General features: G+C 43.6%; 2 protein-coding genes across 3 annotated transcripts; one reads left to right on the top strand and one right to left on the bottom strand.

Annotated features, from left to right (window-relative positions):
* Nucleotides 1-679: 679 nt before the first annotated feature.
* Nucleotides 680-4,809, bottom strand: LOC111604982 (glycine receptor subunit alpha-4). Its single transcript, XM_023323279.2, has 5 exons — nt 4,718-4,809; nt 3,271-3,360; nt 2,762-3,216; nt 1,269-1,912; nt 680-1,144 (listed from the first exon to the last, which is right to left on the bottom strand). The coding sequence occupies exons 2-5, from the start codon at nt 3,339-3,341 to the stop codon at nt 866-868; spliced, it is 1,449 nt and encodes a 482-aa protein (XP_023179047.1). The 5' UTR covers nt 3,342-3,360; nt 4,718-4,809; the 3' UTR covers nt 680-865.
* Nucleotides 4,810-8,448: 3,639 nt separating this feature from the next.
* On the top strand, nt 8,449-12,931 carry LOC111604996. 2 transcript variants are annotated; one of them, XM_023323316.2, is made up of 5 exons: nt 8,449-8,885; nt 9,808-10,500; nt 10,562-11,833; nt 11,890-12,556; nt 12,619-12,931. In XM_023323316.2, the coding sequence occupies exons 1-5, from the start codon at nt 8,763-8,765 to the stop codon at nt 12,864-12,866; spliced, it is 3,003 nt and encodes a 1,000-aa protein (XP_023179084.2). In that variant the 5' UTR covers nt 8,449-8,762; the 3' UTR covers nt 12,867-12,931. The 2 variants fall into 2 exon arrangements, with proteins under 2 accessions (XP_023179084.2, XP_030078764.1); XM_030222904.1 differs by lacking the exon at nt 8,449-8,885 and adding an exon at nt 9,310-9,588.
* Nucleotides 12,932-13,062: the final 131 nt, after the last annotated feature.

The following is a 13,062-nucleotide window of genomic DNA, read 5'->3' as shown; positions in this document are numbered from 1 at the left end:
TAAAAGCAAGCGTCTGGCTTAATGGCTGAGAAAATGTGACAATAACTTAATAAGTTTATGTGAGTCTATGGAAACAGAGGCAAGCAAATATAACTAGATTCAAGTAGTCCGAGTTGCCTCAATAGATTCTCCTTTGATTTGCGCGCGTTTGAGGTCGCTTTTAGCATAAAGCACGACAGCGCTTTTTAGGAGTGAATAAAACGTGTGTAAGCTTTTGCATGCGCCACACACATAAGCTTTCGGAAAGCTTACGCGGCGAGCTTTCTTTAAGATTCGTTTGATTCGCTTGATTCGCTTGAACTTTCACTCTGAGCTATTATTTAAACAATATATTTAAAATATGTTGTCGACATATCACATTATCTCTATCTATTTTACTCTGAATAATGCTGTCGATAATACTTCCCTTTCCATATTATTTGTATGATATATTTATTAACTAAATTCATTTTATTTACAATTAAAAGCAGTTTGTAAGATATTAAATTAGCATTAAGAATTAGGCTACAACTACAATGCCATTGAAATGTGTTAACCTTAAGCATTTAGGAATTGAATTCATATGCTTATCATATATATATATATTTATATACATATATATATAGATATATATGTATATAGAGATATTTTGTAGAGTATTAGCAACGATTTGCTACAATAATTCTTATGCTCTTTCAGTTTAAAATTCGTTGACTTAAAGCTTTTGTGTCTATGCTTAAGACTTTTCATACATATTTAAATATTTATATATTTTGTGAACAATTAACATTTAATAAAGTTGTACGACTCGCGCGGAGAGAGGGAGAGGAAGAGCTTTAGCTTGTGGGATCATATCATATTTACAGTAGATATAGTAGTTAGCATCTTAGAGATACTCGTAAAACACAATCCAATAGATGCAATTGAGACTGGCAAAGAGTGCCGGGAAGAGCACACGCGATGATCGATCGATGTAGATGGCGCGCTTTAGGCGCTCCTGCGCGGGCGTTAGCTTCGGCTTTGGCAACTCTGGTTCCGGTGCTGGCGGCGGCGGTGGCGGTGGCCGTATAGTCGGTGTCAATATTATATGCGACTCCTGACGCGGTATCCAAGGGCCATCGGCGTCTAAGGGAGGACGTACCACACGCCGTGTTGTGGTCACAATCTGCAAGAGCAACGTTCGAAGAGTATAGAATAAAACCCCCAATATGTTTCTCATATCCTACTTATGCTGACAGCTAACAGCTTAGCATATAAAATAGAGCGGCTCTAAACCAACTTTAACTTACGCGTTTATTTTTGGTCATCTCGTCGAAAATCTTCTCAATCTTTTCAATTTTCTCATCCGCCAGGGGCAGCATCGTGGACTTTTTATTCGAAGCGGCATTGCTGCCAGCTGCTGGTCCCCCTTCCGCCTCTTTTTTGCCCGGCTCGCCCGCCACGGGCTTGGGCGGATATGCCATCGGCTTAGGTATGGGCGTATCGCTGAGCACAATGTTTATCAGGCAATACTCCATGAGGGCCATAAACACGAATACTGTGCAGACGGACATGAAGGCGTCCACAGCCTTCAAATAGGAGACGGGTGGCAAAGATGACTGCGACTTCGCATGCTGCGTGGAGAGCGTGAGCAGAGAGGTCACGCCCAGCGTGACTCGAGCGGGCGCTGCCTCAGGCTTGATCCAGAAGGACACCCACGACATGATCACAATCATGCAGGTGGGTATATAGGTATTAAAGACATAATAGACCAAGCGACGCTTCAGCGTGAAGACCACCTCCAGGCAGGTGAAGTTTCCTGTCGAATAGACCTGAGTGCAGTCGGCAGTCTCGTTACGTATCAGCGCCACCTGCGGCAACTCGATGTTCTCGTCCACCACTAACGGCGTGGTGGGATCCCATTGGAAGATCAAATCATCTGTTGTGTGAGATACTAAAGAAACCACAATGGGTACTAAGCAATTGAGTTGAAAACTATTTACAATTATCTTTTGGCTTGGATCAGGCTCAAGTATATTCTTTGAAAAAGTGAAAGGGAAAGATAAAAAGTAAAGGTAAACTAAAAGGTAAAGGGTATTTGAAAACAATATTTAAAGAAAACTAAATTTGGGAGGGAAGGCTCCAACTTGATCACATTTACTTCTTGTCAAAAAGTTTTTAATTTTACGAAGAAATTAATTTCTTTACGAATTTCACTATATAGGAACATTTGTGTATCAAAAATTTATAAAAGATATAAGTTCTTTATTTAATCGTATTGAATTGTTGAATTTTACCAAGAACTAAATTTACCTACGAACTTCGCTATGAACGTACTTCAAGGAAAATCATTTTTAAACAAAATCATTCATCAAATCAAAGAAAACTAAATTTGGGAGGGAAGGCTCCAACTTGATCACATTTACTTCTTGTCAAAAAGTTTTTAATTTTACGAAGAAATTAATTTCTTTACGAATTTCACTATATAGGAACATTTGTGTATCAAAAATTTATAAAAGATATAAGTTCTTTATTTAATCGTATTGAATTGTTGAATTTTACCAAGAACTAAATTTACCTACGAACTTCGCTATGAACGTACTTCAAGAAAAGTCATTTTTAAACAAAATCATTCATCAAATCCAACTAATTATTTTAAGTATTTTCATAAAGAGCCAAAATTCATGTTTTTTAAAAATTGTAAACAGAGTCTTCTATTGACGATAAAGTCAAATTCTTCCATGAAAATGGAGTATAACCCAACTTATATTATGTATAAGTAATACGTAATATTACAACTCACAGCTCTCCATTTGCAGCTTGCACTCCTGTGTGTCATGAGGATAGATGGCAAAGTTCATGATGCAGGACAGCTTAAGCGTTAGCTTTACCATGTAGAGGATCGTCTTGTCCTTGTAGAGCCACATGTAGTGATTGGGTATGGTCATTGTTTGGAATGTAACCGATTTGGCATTCTTAAAGAAGGAGTCCGGTCGCCACATATTCTTCAGCCAATCCACCTCGAGCAGGCGATACTCTTGCGTCATGTTCTCGGGCAGCCGTAAGCGATGATCTTTCCAGGTTTGGGCGAAGAACACATCCGCCACATAGGTCATGGAGTTCTCGTCGATGGAGTCCAGTCCCATGACCGTTACATGAAAGTAAACTATGGTGGGCTGTCCCTCCTTCTTGGGCGGACGCATTTTATCGTAGCGCTTGATGTCCTCCGGCAAGATGTCGGTTATAGCCAGACTTTGTCTAGAGGGTTTTTAAAGTTAAGCTAGGGCTTCCAAGCAACGCTGTCATACTCACTGAAATTCACCCTTGGCAAAGTGTTTCAAGCATATGCAGCATATGACGAGCAGTATTATTTGAGCTACCATGTCTACAGATGGGTTCCTTCTGCAACGAGTGAAATATTGTCTTGAGTGCTTAAACAGCTAGCCTTAGATCGATTGATGGCCGTGACACAACCTTTGCTGGGGATCAAAGCAAAACTCTCGAACGGTGTCAATGTCATTGAAAAGACATCGAGTGGCTCAAAAATAGCGACAATTATGCTGCTTAGCGGTGTAAATAAAATATGAACTAAAGGACAATGGCGGGGACAGTTAGCGCACTTCCTGCACAATAGCCTCGGCATTGCCAGCCTAACTACCTGTGCATCTCGCTCGCTGTGTCTCTGTCTTGCTCTGTCTACACGTATAGACCACAATACCGACTTAATTCACAATTAAAGCCACTCGAGGCGGGCGCGTGGGTGTTTTCTGGGCCAGAGGACAGGACGGTGCTGAGGAGGGGCACTCCATAAGGGGCCCATGCGCCTTTTGTGCGCTGCCGATGCCGCACGGAATGTGCCCCATTGAACGCGACACGGCTACAGCTACGACTACGGCTATGGCTTGAAGGCAGCAAATGCAACGGACGCATTAGACAAGGACAATTCACGTGGTAAACGATAAATGTGGGGTAGCTAGTGCCCTAGACTACTAGATGTCATGGGCGACGGGCTGGGTAACTGAAAGTTCGTATTCCTCATGCGTAACTAGGCCAACATGCTTAATTAATTCCACGGCTTAATTAAATCAAGCATCGCGTTAACAAAGATCAGCAGTTTGAAGTTGTGGAATAGATGTGAGCATATTTTAATACAAAATTTACTAATAGCTTAATAATTTTCTATTGAGTTTCATCTTGGGAATTTTGTATGTTCAATTATCCACTTTGCATTCTTAAGCCCACCTTCCGTTCTGAAATTCTCAACTAGTTCGAATCTCAAATGACAAGAAAATACTATACAGCTAGAGCTATGCGAACAACCTTGACTCAAAAAATGTCGTGTTAAATTTTGTTGTATATACTTTGATATATATATATTTGTTTCTATATTTGTCCGATTAATAATTTAATAATTTAGTTAAAGCTTAAAAAGTTGATCATAAACAAATTAGTGGCTTTTAATGGCTTTAATTAATGCAATAAAAAGTATTTATTTTCCTTCTTAAATATTTTTTAGAAGAATTATTTATAAATAAATAAAACCAAGCAAAATTTGACTCGCAATCAAGAAATATTAAAAAAATCTTTACCAAATATATCTTGATTGATTTATTAAGATTTAGCTGACTCAGTTTATATATAAATATTTAAATATCTTAAATTTATTTAAGCCATATTCCTTTAATTTGATAAGGTTCCTTATGGTTTTAATGGAATTATATAACTTTAATTTCTCGAATATATTATTTATGTTAATTACTTTTTGGGTGGCTTAAAACTGAAGCAGTTATAGCAAATGGAGGCGTAGCACAGATTCTTTAATCTTCACAATGATTATATAACATCAGCTCGACGCAGTTGCAGACATTTTGCAGATCATTAAGGAGATTTTAAATTTTATTTATAGACTTTAAAAGTTACTTTATTTAATTGTAAATTTTATATATATATTTATTTTTGTAATTTTCAGCACAGTAATTTTTGATCATATATATTTATATATATTTATATTTAAATATATATATTGTATTTAAGTTTTATATTTATTCCGACTTGAACGTCTTCGCTGTTCGATGTGTCGCTGACAACTGACGTTTGGCAACGAGCGATTTGAATTTAAAACGTTGCCAGGCGAACAGAGCAAAGAAAAAAACCTTATTCACCAACGAACAGGCGCAGGATGCTGGATACAAGCTGTAGATGCAGATGTGTGTGTGCTATTGAGACTGTGGTTGAGTCGCTAAAAAAACCTTTGCACGCTAGCAAAAAAAAGTGAAAGCCCTGTGAGGACAAGGAAAACTCTTTAATACAGACTGTTCTTGAGCAAGTATGCGATATATATGTGCCTATGCATGTATTGTCTATATCTACACATATATATCTTTCAGTGTATGCGTGTGTGTGTGTGTTTGTCTTGTCATAGTCACTTAACATAATTTTGTCAAGTGCTTTGGCATTGCCTTTCCACATAATCTGCTCGTGCCTCTGTCGTCATCGTCATTGTCATTATGAGCCAGGGTCCCCTATCTTAGCCCCTTCGTCCACCATCTACGACTTTCCAAACAGCCACTCTTAGCCAGTATTCAGTACATTTAGCTGCACTGCTGCAGCCTATTGATTGCCTATGGACCCTCAATTGCATGCGATTCGCGTGAAAAACTGTCCCCAGTCTGCATTATGAGAAAATTGTTTCTTTAGTTGTTGCAATCAATTGGCTTGTTAGTTGCCACGAAACAAGCCAACAACTTCTCAAGTGGCTCCCAAGTGCAGTGTTTTTTCGGCCCATTTTTGTCGCAGCATCAGCTACAACAACAGCAGTGGAATAAAAGCAACTTAATTTATTTCTCTTGCAGCTGTCTGCAGTGCTTAAGCATTCCGAATGGCTGTTAATGGCAAGGCATCTTATGGTAATCCAATGAACCCGCTGACGTCAAACTGGGCATGCGAATATTCATGGAAAACATTAGTTGCTCTTGAAGACAATCCTGAAGGATACACAAAAGAGTTATGGGCTGAAAGAGATAAAAGAGATATCTTTAAAGGAAAGAGACTACAAGAAAATAAGTCAATATATGCATATCGAGATATTCAACAGTGCAATGCCCAAAGAGCATCATGAGAATTGCATAGAAAGACTGCGAGTAAGGCGTAAGGAGTTGCTGCAAACCAGAGAGAGAAAGATACGGAAACACAGGGGAAGAAGAAGAGATACAGAAAGAGATACAAAAAGACTGAGCAGGAGAAAGGAACAGTGACAGAGAGCAAAAAATTAAGAGAGAGAGAGAGAGAAAGAGAGAGTGTATTAGAGATTGACAGTACTCACAGTCAGAAAGAAAGACAGAAAAAGAGAAAGAGAGAGAGAGAGGGAGAAAACTGAAGGGATTAGTGAAAACAGCAGAGAGAGAGAAAAAGCGAGAGAAAAAATAAAGTGCCTGAAGCCATTCACAAGTAAAAAAGAAACAGTGAAATGAAGCTCGTGTGGGACTCATAGTATGTAAGAGCAAGGGCCCGAGATATCTTTGAAGAAAAGTCAAATGCAAGCAATAAATGGATAGAGAAAAGAATAAATAAGTAAGAAAAAGCAGAAGGAATGCCATGGTCGAGAATAAAGCAAAGATACATGTTAGGGTTATCCGAGGTACTGAAATCTTTGCCTCTATCACGAGCTGCAGTCAAAGCTGAATTATAGAAATCGTGCATAGAAATCACGTGAACAACAGCACAGCACAACACGCTTCATATGAAACTGAAAATGAATTAGTTCTTGATCAAAAAATCAGCAATTAAATTAAGTGGCCCAAACGCTACACGTAATCTGATGTCTTAGACAGGCTGTAATTAAAAGACAGGCCCGATGCCACCTGTGACAGGGGCAGCGAGTGTATCCAAGCTAACCTTGAAGCATATTACTTGCACACAACTACAGAAACATATCCATGAGAGGCCTAAGCCTAGGCGTGCGGCCTTTTGCCACGCTCATAGCGCCGCAGCACTCAACGCCTTTGCCGCAGACACTTTAGCAACACATCCTTTGGCCTTCCAACAACAAAAGCAGCAACAACTCGTCATCAGCGTCGTTATTAAATTATCTCTGATGCGATAATAACACACACTTAAGTAACTTGCCGTGGATCTAACTAAGGTCCCCTCAGCGCCCTGTGCTGTCCCCCTTCTCATTTCCCCCCTTAGTTATGCTATAAAAAGCTGCTGATTTTTCTATAGTTTATTCGAATGCAGTCGAGCTTGACGCTGCTTTTGGACCTGGACCTAAGTACTTGCCACAAGCTGTGGCTAGATGCAGCGCTTGCTTTTCAACTAAACCAAAAACTACGCCCGGCCCCGGCCCTCGCCCCACTCCTTGAGCCTCCGCCAAACGTTTTAAGTGGTGCTCTTAACTTTCTGCTGATGGCAGCAGGCAGTGCGACGCGCCAAAGATTTCTTCTCTATTTATTTTTATTTTTTGCACGCTTTTAGCTTGAATAGTTTTTATTAGACTTGTGGGGGACCTTTTTATTTTGACAGACTACGTCATTGAAAATTTGTAAAATACATTTTACATTCCATGACTTGCGAGTCTACGAGTGATGTCTTTGCGAAGGCTAGAAACGAAGGTCGTTAAAGGTGAGAACTGCCTCTCAGATTTGACTGGTTCACACTTTATTATTTATGTTAACGAATATATTATTAAGGTACGATTTTTCGCGGATTTTTCAGTTGAGTTTTGAACTGATTCAGTTCTTTGACAATTCTGGAAAATTGCTGAAAAATATTCTATGATTTTTCCAGTTCTCTTTTCTTGTAATCATCAAAGAGACTTGAAAAGAATTCTTTGTTCTTTTGACTTTAATTTGTGCCTCTTCCGAGTCTAAGCTGTTGTGGGTTGGGAATTTATTTTAAGACGTGATTTCCTCACTACATTTTCAGGTGAGTTTGGAAGTGGTTTAATGGTTTGATACTTCTACTAATTCGTTTGACAGCCATTAAAAATGCCTAAAATAATTCTATGAAATTCGATACTAAAGAATTAAAAAATTACTGAAAAGAAGATCCTAATTAATAACAGGAGAATGTTATATTCTCCACTCTATTTCATGTGAGCTGTGTGTTTCCTGTTTGCAACCAATTGCACAACTATTCAAAAATTAATAAGACCTGTCTGTGCGTGCTGAAAAGTGTGACCCACATTGGGCCACCACATGCGGAAGTCCATTGAATGGAATGCAGCCAGCTTAAGGCTCCAGCCACCCCAACTCCCAAAGACGAGCACCATTCATGAAAGCGCCCGAGACGAGGACATTGAACCGCCTTCGAAATGGTTAATAAGGGAGTTGTGTAAGGGGTTGGGCGGGAGGAGGCCGCCCTTAGGGGTTGAAAGCAACAGTTGCCCAGGTGGAGACCAGGCGAGTGCGTCATTGTCGCCATTGTTGATAAACAAACCTGTAGCCGACTTTACGGCAGCACGTGTGGCCTCTGCTCGGTGGTTAGTTAGTTGTTGCATGTTCGGCTAGTTCTCGCGGCGTCAGGGGGTTGTTCCGCGGCGCATGCGTCAGTCTCGAACAGCTGAGCACTGCGCCGTGACGTCGCTATTGATTTTTACACGGCCAGAAGACGCGCATCGCTGCGCACTGCAATTCGTGCTGCCCCTCACAAAAAAAGAAAACGCACACAAGCGCAAACACGCACAGAAAATGCATTAAATATTCAATTGTGAAAGTTAATAATTAAAAGAAAATTGCAAAATAATATAAACATTCGGCAGGCAGGAAAAGGAGCTGCGCGCTGGCAATTCGGAAACGTGGCCCAACATGATTAAATTGCGACCATATGTCCCCTCCAAGCGCATCGCCATACGGGACTCCTCGATTGATGAAGACATTAGCGACGATGTGGACGACGAGGTGTTCATCAAGGATGCCAGATCCGCCAAGGTGAGTCACCCAGCCGCCAAATGAGCTCATCTCGTTTGTTATGCCTATGTAATAAATCAGCAAAAAAAATTGGTGTTTGTGTTCTTAGATTCGCTTTCGCTTGCTTTTCACTTTCGTTGCTAGGGCGCCTTATAAATTTTTTTCTTAGGCATATGTGAAAGTAATTTGACACTTTTCACTGTTTGTTTTCTATATTAATTTTGGCATGTGCCCAAGCTATAATTTCTATTTTATAAACCTTAACAAGCCCTTTAGCCTGCTATATAATACTGCAGCTGGGATGCAAGTATTTTGAAAAACATTATCGATAAGAACAGATATCATTTTAGCCGTCTCCATAATATAGAAAATCGAGAATATGCTGCAAACAAAGCAGGCTTTATAAATAATTCCGAATAGCGCTCTGTCAGTGGTTTCAGTCGTCACAGAGGTGTCGTATCGAATAGATTTCAACTTTCAGTAATTCGCATTTCATATTTAACATATCAATAATAAAACAGTAGATATCTTTAATTTATGTACTACTCGTATGCCTCCATATATATTCAAAAAGCATTCGCGTCTAAATCGTATCAAGGTCTTAAATCCAATAAATTGGGGCGAGACAGTTTGCTGGAACAATAAATATATATAAAAATATATAAAAAAATATAAATGAATTAAGCTTGCAAGGCGAATTCAGAGCGAATGCGCTTACTAAAAGGTATGCAACACAAATTGTTTCCTTATGCTTTGCCCTGATTTACGAGCAAGCTGTTTACACGTCAATTCGCCTAACGACGACTTTCGCCTTACGCTTTAGACGAATTCGCTGTTTCCTACGCAGGCTGAATTCGCCCTTAGTTCGACTTTTGCGAGCAACCAGTGTTACTCTTTTCCTAATTCGCCTCAGTTCACTGTCGAATGTTCGCTTCAATTGCAGCGCAGCGAAGAGCAGGGGCTGAAGCGTCCGCTGATGGCGCCGCGCCGGAAGCACAGCTCTGGGTCGGTCAGCAGCTCGACGCCCATTATGAAGCAACATAAGAGGAGACGCTGCTGCCGCTGCTGTGAGCCCTTCTGCTATGCCTTAGCCGCGCTGACAGTGCTCTGTGCTCTGCTCAGCTTGGCGGCGCTGATGCTGACGTTGTTCCCACTGCCGATGCAGCGCATCCATCACTGGTGGAGCGAGGACGCACAGCTGGCGATGTTGTCTATCAAGGGTGGTGGCAGTAGCAGCAGTGACGGCAGCAGGAGCAGCTATGGCAGCAGTCTGGGCAGCGAATTTGTGCCCTGCACACAGATCAGCGTGCAGCGTCTGTGGACGCGCAGCTTGGCCCGGATGAACAGCGAGAGTCCGTTGCGTGCGGCCGATCTGAATGGTGATGGCATCAAGGACGTAATCTTCGGCTACGGCGTCGATGACAATATACATTACGAGGGCATACCCCTGCCACGCTGTAAGTCCGCCCAGCAGGGCGACGATGTGCCCTGCGAAGGCGGCGTCGTGGCGCTCAATGGACGCGACGGCTCCACGCTGTGGCAGACGTGGAGCGTGGCGAATGTTTTCTCGCTGCACTGCAATGTGGACATAGATCGGGATGGCGGCGTCGACTGCCTGGCGGCGGGCAGATTGGGCGTAAGTTGCACCAATACCGGAGTCTAGGTATCTCAACTTATCCTTTGATCTCCCTTTGCAGATGATCTTTGCCATCAGTGGACGCACTGGCCAAGTCATCTGGACCTTTCGTGAACTGGAAGTGGAGACCAACTCACCCATTGTGATGGATCTCTATACAATCAATGTGCTGCGCGACTTGGATGGCGATGAGGTGCCGGAGCTGATAGCTGCGCATCTCGAGGAGCGTGAGGAATCCAAGGCGGGCCACATCAAGCTCATCTCGGGCAAGACCGGCAAAGTGCTGCGCAGCATACCCACCCCACATCGCGAGGAGATGTTTGTGCCCATCCAGCTGCTGACCCATGCCGATGGCACCGAGCTACTGCTCATGCTCACCGGCGGTCAGAATACTCCGGGTGGCATCTATAGTCTCCGGCTTCTCACACTGATGGCGCACACGAGCGAGAAGCATTTCACTCCATTATACCAGCAGTCCGGGTCCGGCTTGATGGTGCCCGCCCTGCTGACCGATCTCAATGGAGATGGCGTCTCCGATGTGGTCGTCGCTGCCTTCAATAGCAGCGTCTTTGCGTTCGATGGTAAAAACTATAATCAGCTCTGGAACTATACGTTCCCGGCTAGCGAGTGCGTCAGTGCCATTGTGCCGGGCCACTTTGACCGGGATAATGTCACCGATTTTATGGTCAAGTATAATACGGGTCCGGGCTTTCCCGTCTACTACTACTCGCAGACGACGATTCTGGACGGACGTACTGGGCAGCCGCTACTCGACGCCATGATGACGGATGCGGGAGGCTCGAGCAGTCTGCTAGGTGGGGTCTCCATTTCGCAAAGCTTTGGCGGCGACTTCTTTCTGCACTGGCAGCTACAGTGTCGGAACAGGCCCAATGCCCGCGATGCCTACGAGTTCGTGCCGGATAGCGATATCATTTTGCAGGCTCGGGCGGACACCTGCCGGCTGCGCTACAACGAATCGACGGTGCTTAAGCTCTATGCGATTGCTCGGCATATTGAGCCGCCGGGCGCGGTGCTGTTTAGCACAGATGATCTGGAGGTGCAGCTGAATCGGACGCAGAGGCCAGCGCCGGCAGGCAAACAGTCACCGCTAAAGCATCCCAAGCTGCTCAAGAAGCTGCTGGCCAATCGGGAACAGCTGCTCAGACAGGCGGCAGCCACGGATGCGGCCGAGGAGCTGCAGTCGCAGGCACAGTCTGCTCCGGGTCCGGTCAAGTATACGAAGCATCGCAAGCATCCGCTGCCGGAGCTTTCGCCGGACAACGAGCTGCCCGGCTATGGTGGTGGCTATATAAAGGAGCCCTACAAGGAATTTGTGAGTTATTCAAATAAATTTGAGTCAGTAATTCTTATCAGCCGCTTCCCTTATAGAAGGACTACGAGCCGCTGCCACTGCCTGCAGAGAATCCCAATGCCATGCGAGTGCCGGAGGAGTACGAGCTGGTCTACAATGACGAGCTGCCCCCGGTGCCGGAGCAGAACGAGCGGCCCATCCACTTACGCAGCAAATATCCCAGTGGCAGCAATCGGGATGTGCGCAGCGGCAGACTGGATGCAATCACCAGCAGCGGCAGCACGAGCACTAGTACAACCAGCCTGCCGCTGTCGGCGCAGTCGCCGCTCAGTCTGTGGGATCTGGAGCTGGACAACGAGGCCCAGGAGCAAGCAGTAGATGCAGCAGCTGCAATGGCAGCAACAGCAGCAACAGCAGCAACCAGCCCAACCCCACAGTCGCAGTATCGCAGACGGCGACGCAATGACTCAGCTGCAGCCAGCAGCAGTCGAAGCAGCAGCAGCAGTGGTGGTGCTTCCTCCACAGCAGGCGAGGATGCGATAGCAACGGCTGAGACTGCACAGACAGAAGACTGGTATTTGTCATCCATCTCGTCAACTGGCGTGCTGCTCAAGGCGCTGGGCAATGAGAGCTCTGCGCTTGACTTTGCCTTTGTACTCAATATACGTGAGTCGGAGGCGTACCCACCGTTGTTCTCACCGCAGGATCTCAGCTGCGTCGAGGAGAAAATAAGCGCCTATAAAAGTGAGTTCTCTTCCTACTGTTGGCCCTTTTATTGAGTATTCATTTATTTCTTACCTCTTTAGGCTATACCGCCGATAACTTGCGCGTGCTGCGCAAGCAATTCCTTAAGCAGTGCCTGAGCGAACGCCTAGTGGACACGGAGCCCGGCTTGCCGAAATACGAGGCACAGCTAATAATTACACGAATTGGAATAACATGCACCTGCCGCACACTGCAGCCGGGTGAGGTGTGCTCCGAGCTGGATCCAATCGATGCACAACGCTGGACTGAGTTCATGGGCAATGATGGCAATGGTTATTATGCCAATTAAAAGTATAAGTCTATCCTACTAAACTCTCTCTCTCTCTACTCTACAACTATTGTAATTAATCGATTTGTGTCTGTGTGGCTGTTTCTTGTAATTGTAACAATATTTACGTGTGTTTTGTGTATATTTTATGATTTTTTAAACTACAATTACATATTTAAACTTACGATATTCCCGCCAATAAGTCTCAACTGGAAAC

This window comes from Drosophila hydei, unplaced genomic scaffold, assembly GCF_003285905.1.
Source record: "Drosophila hydei strain 15085-1641.00,03,60 unplaced genomic scaffold, DhydRS2 tig00000063-arrow-pilon, whole genome shotgun sequence".
Classification (NCBI taxonomy): domain Eukaryota; kingdom Metazoa; phylum Arthropoda; class Insecta; order Diptera; family Drosophilidae; genus Drosophila; species Drosophila hydei.
This window is presented reverse-complemented; position numbering and strand designations above follow the sequence as displayed.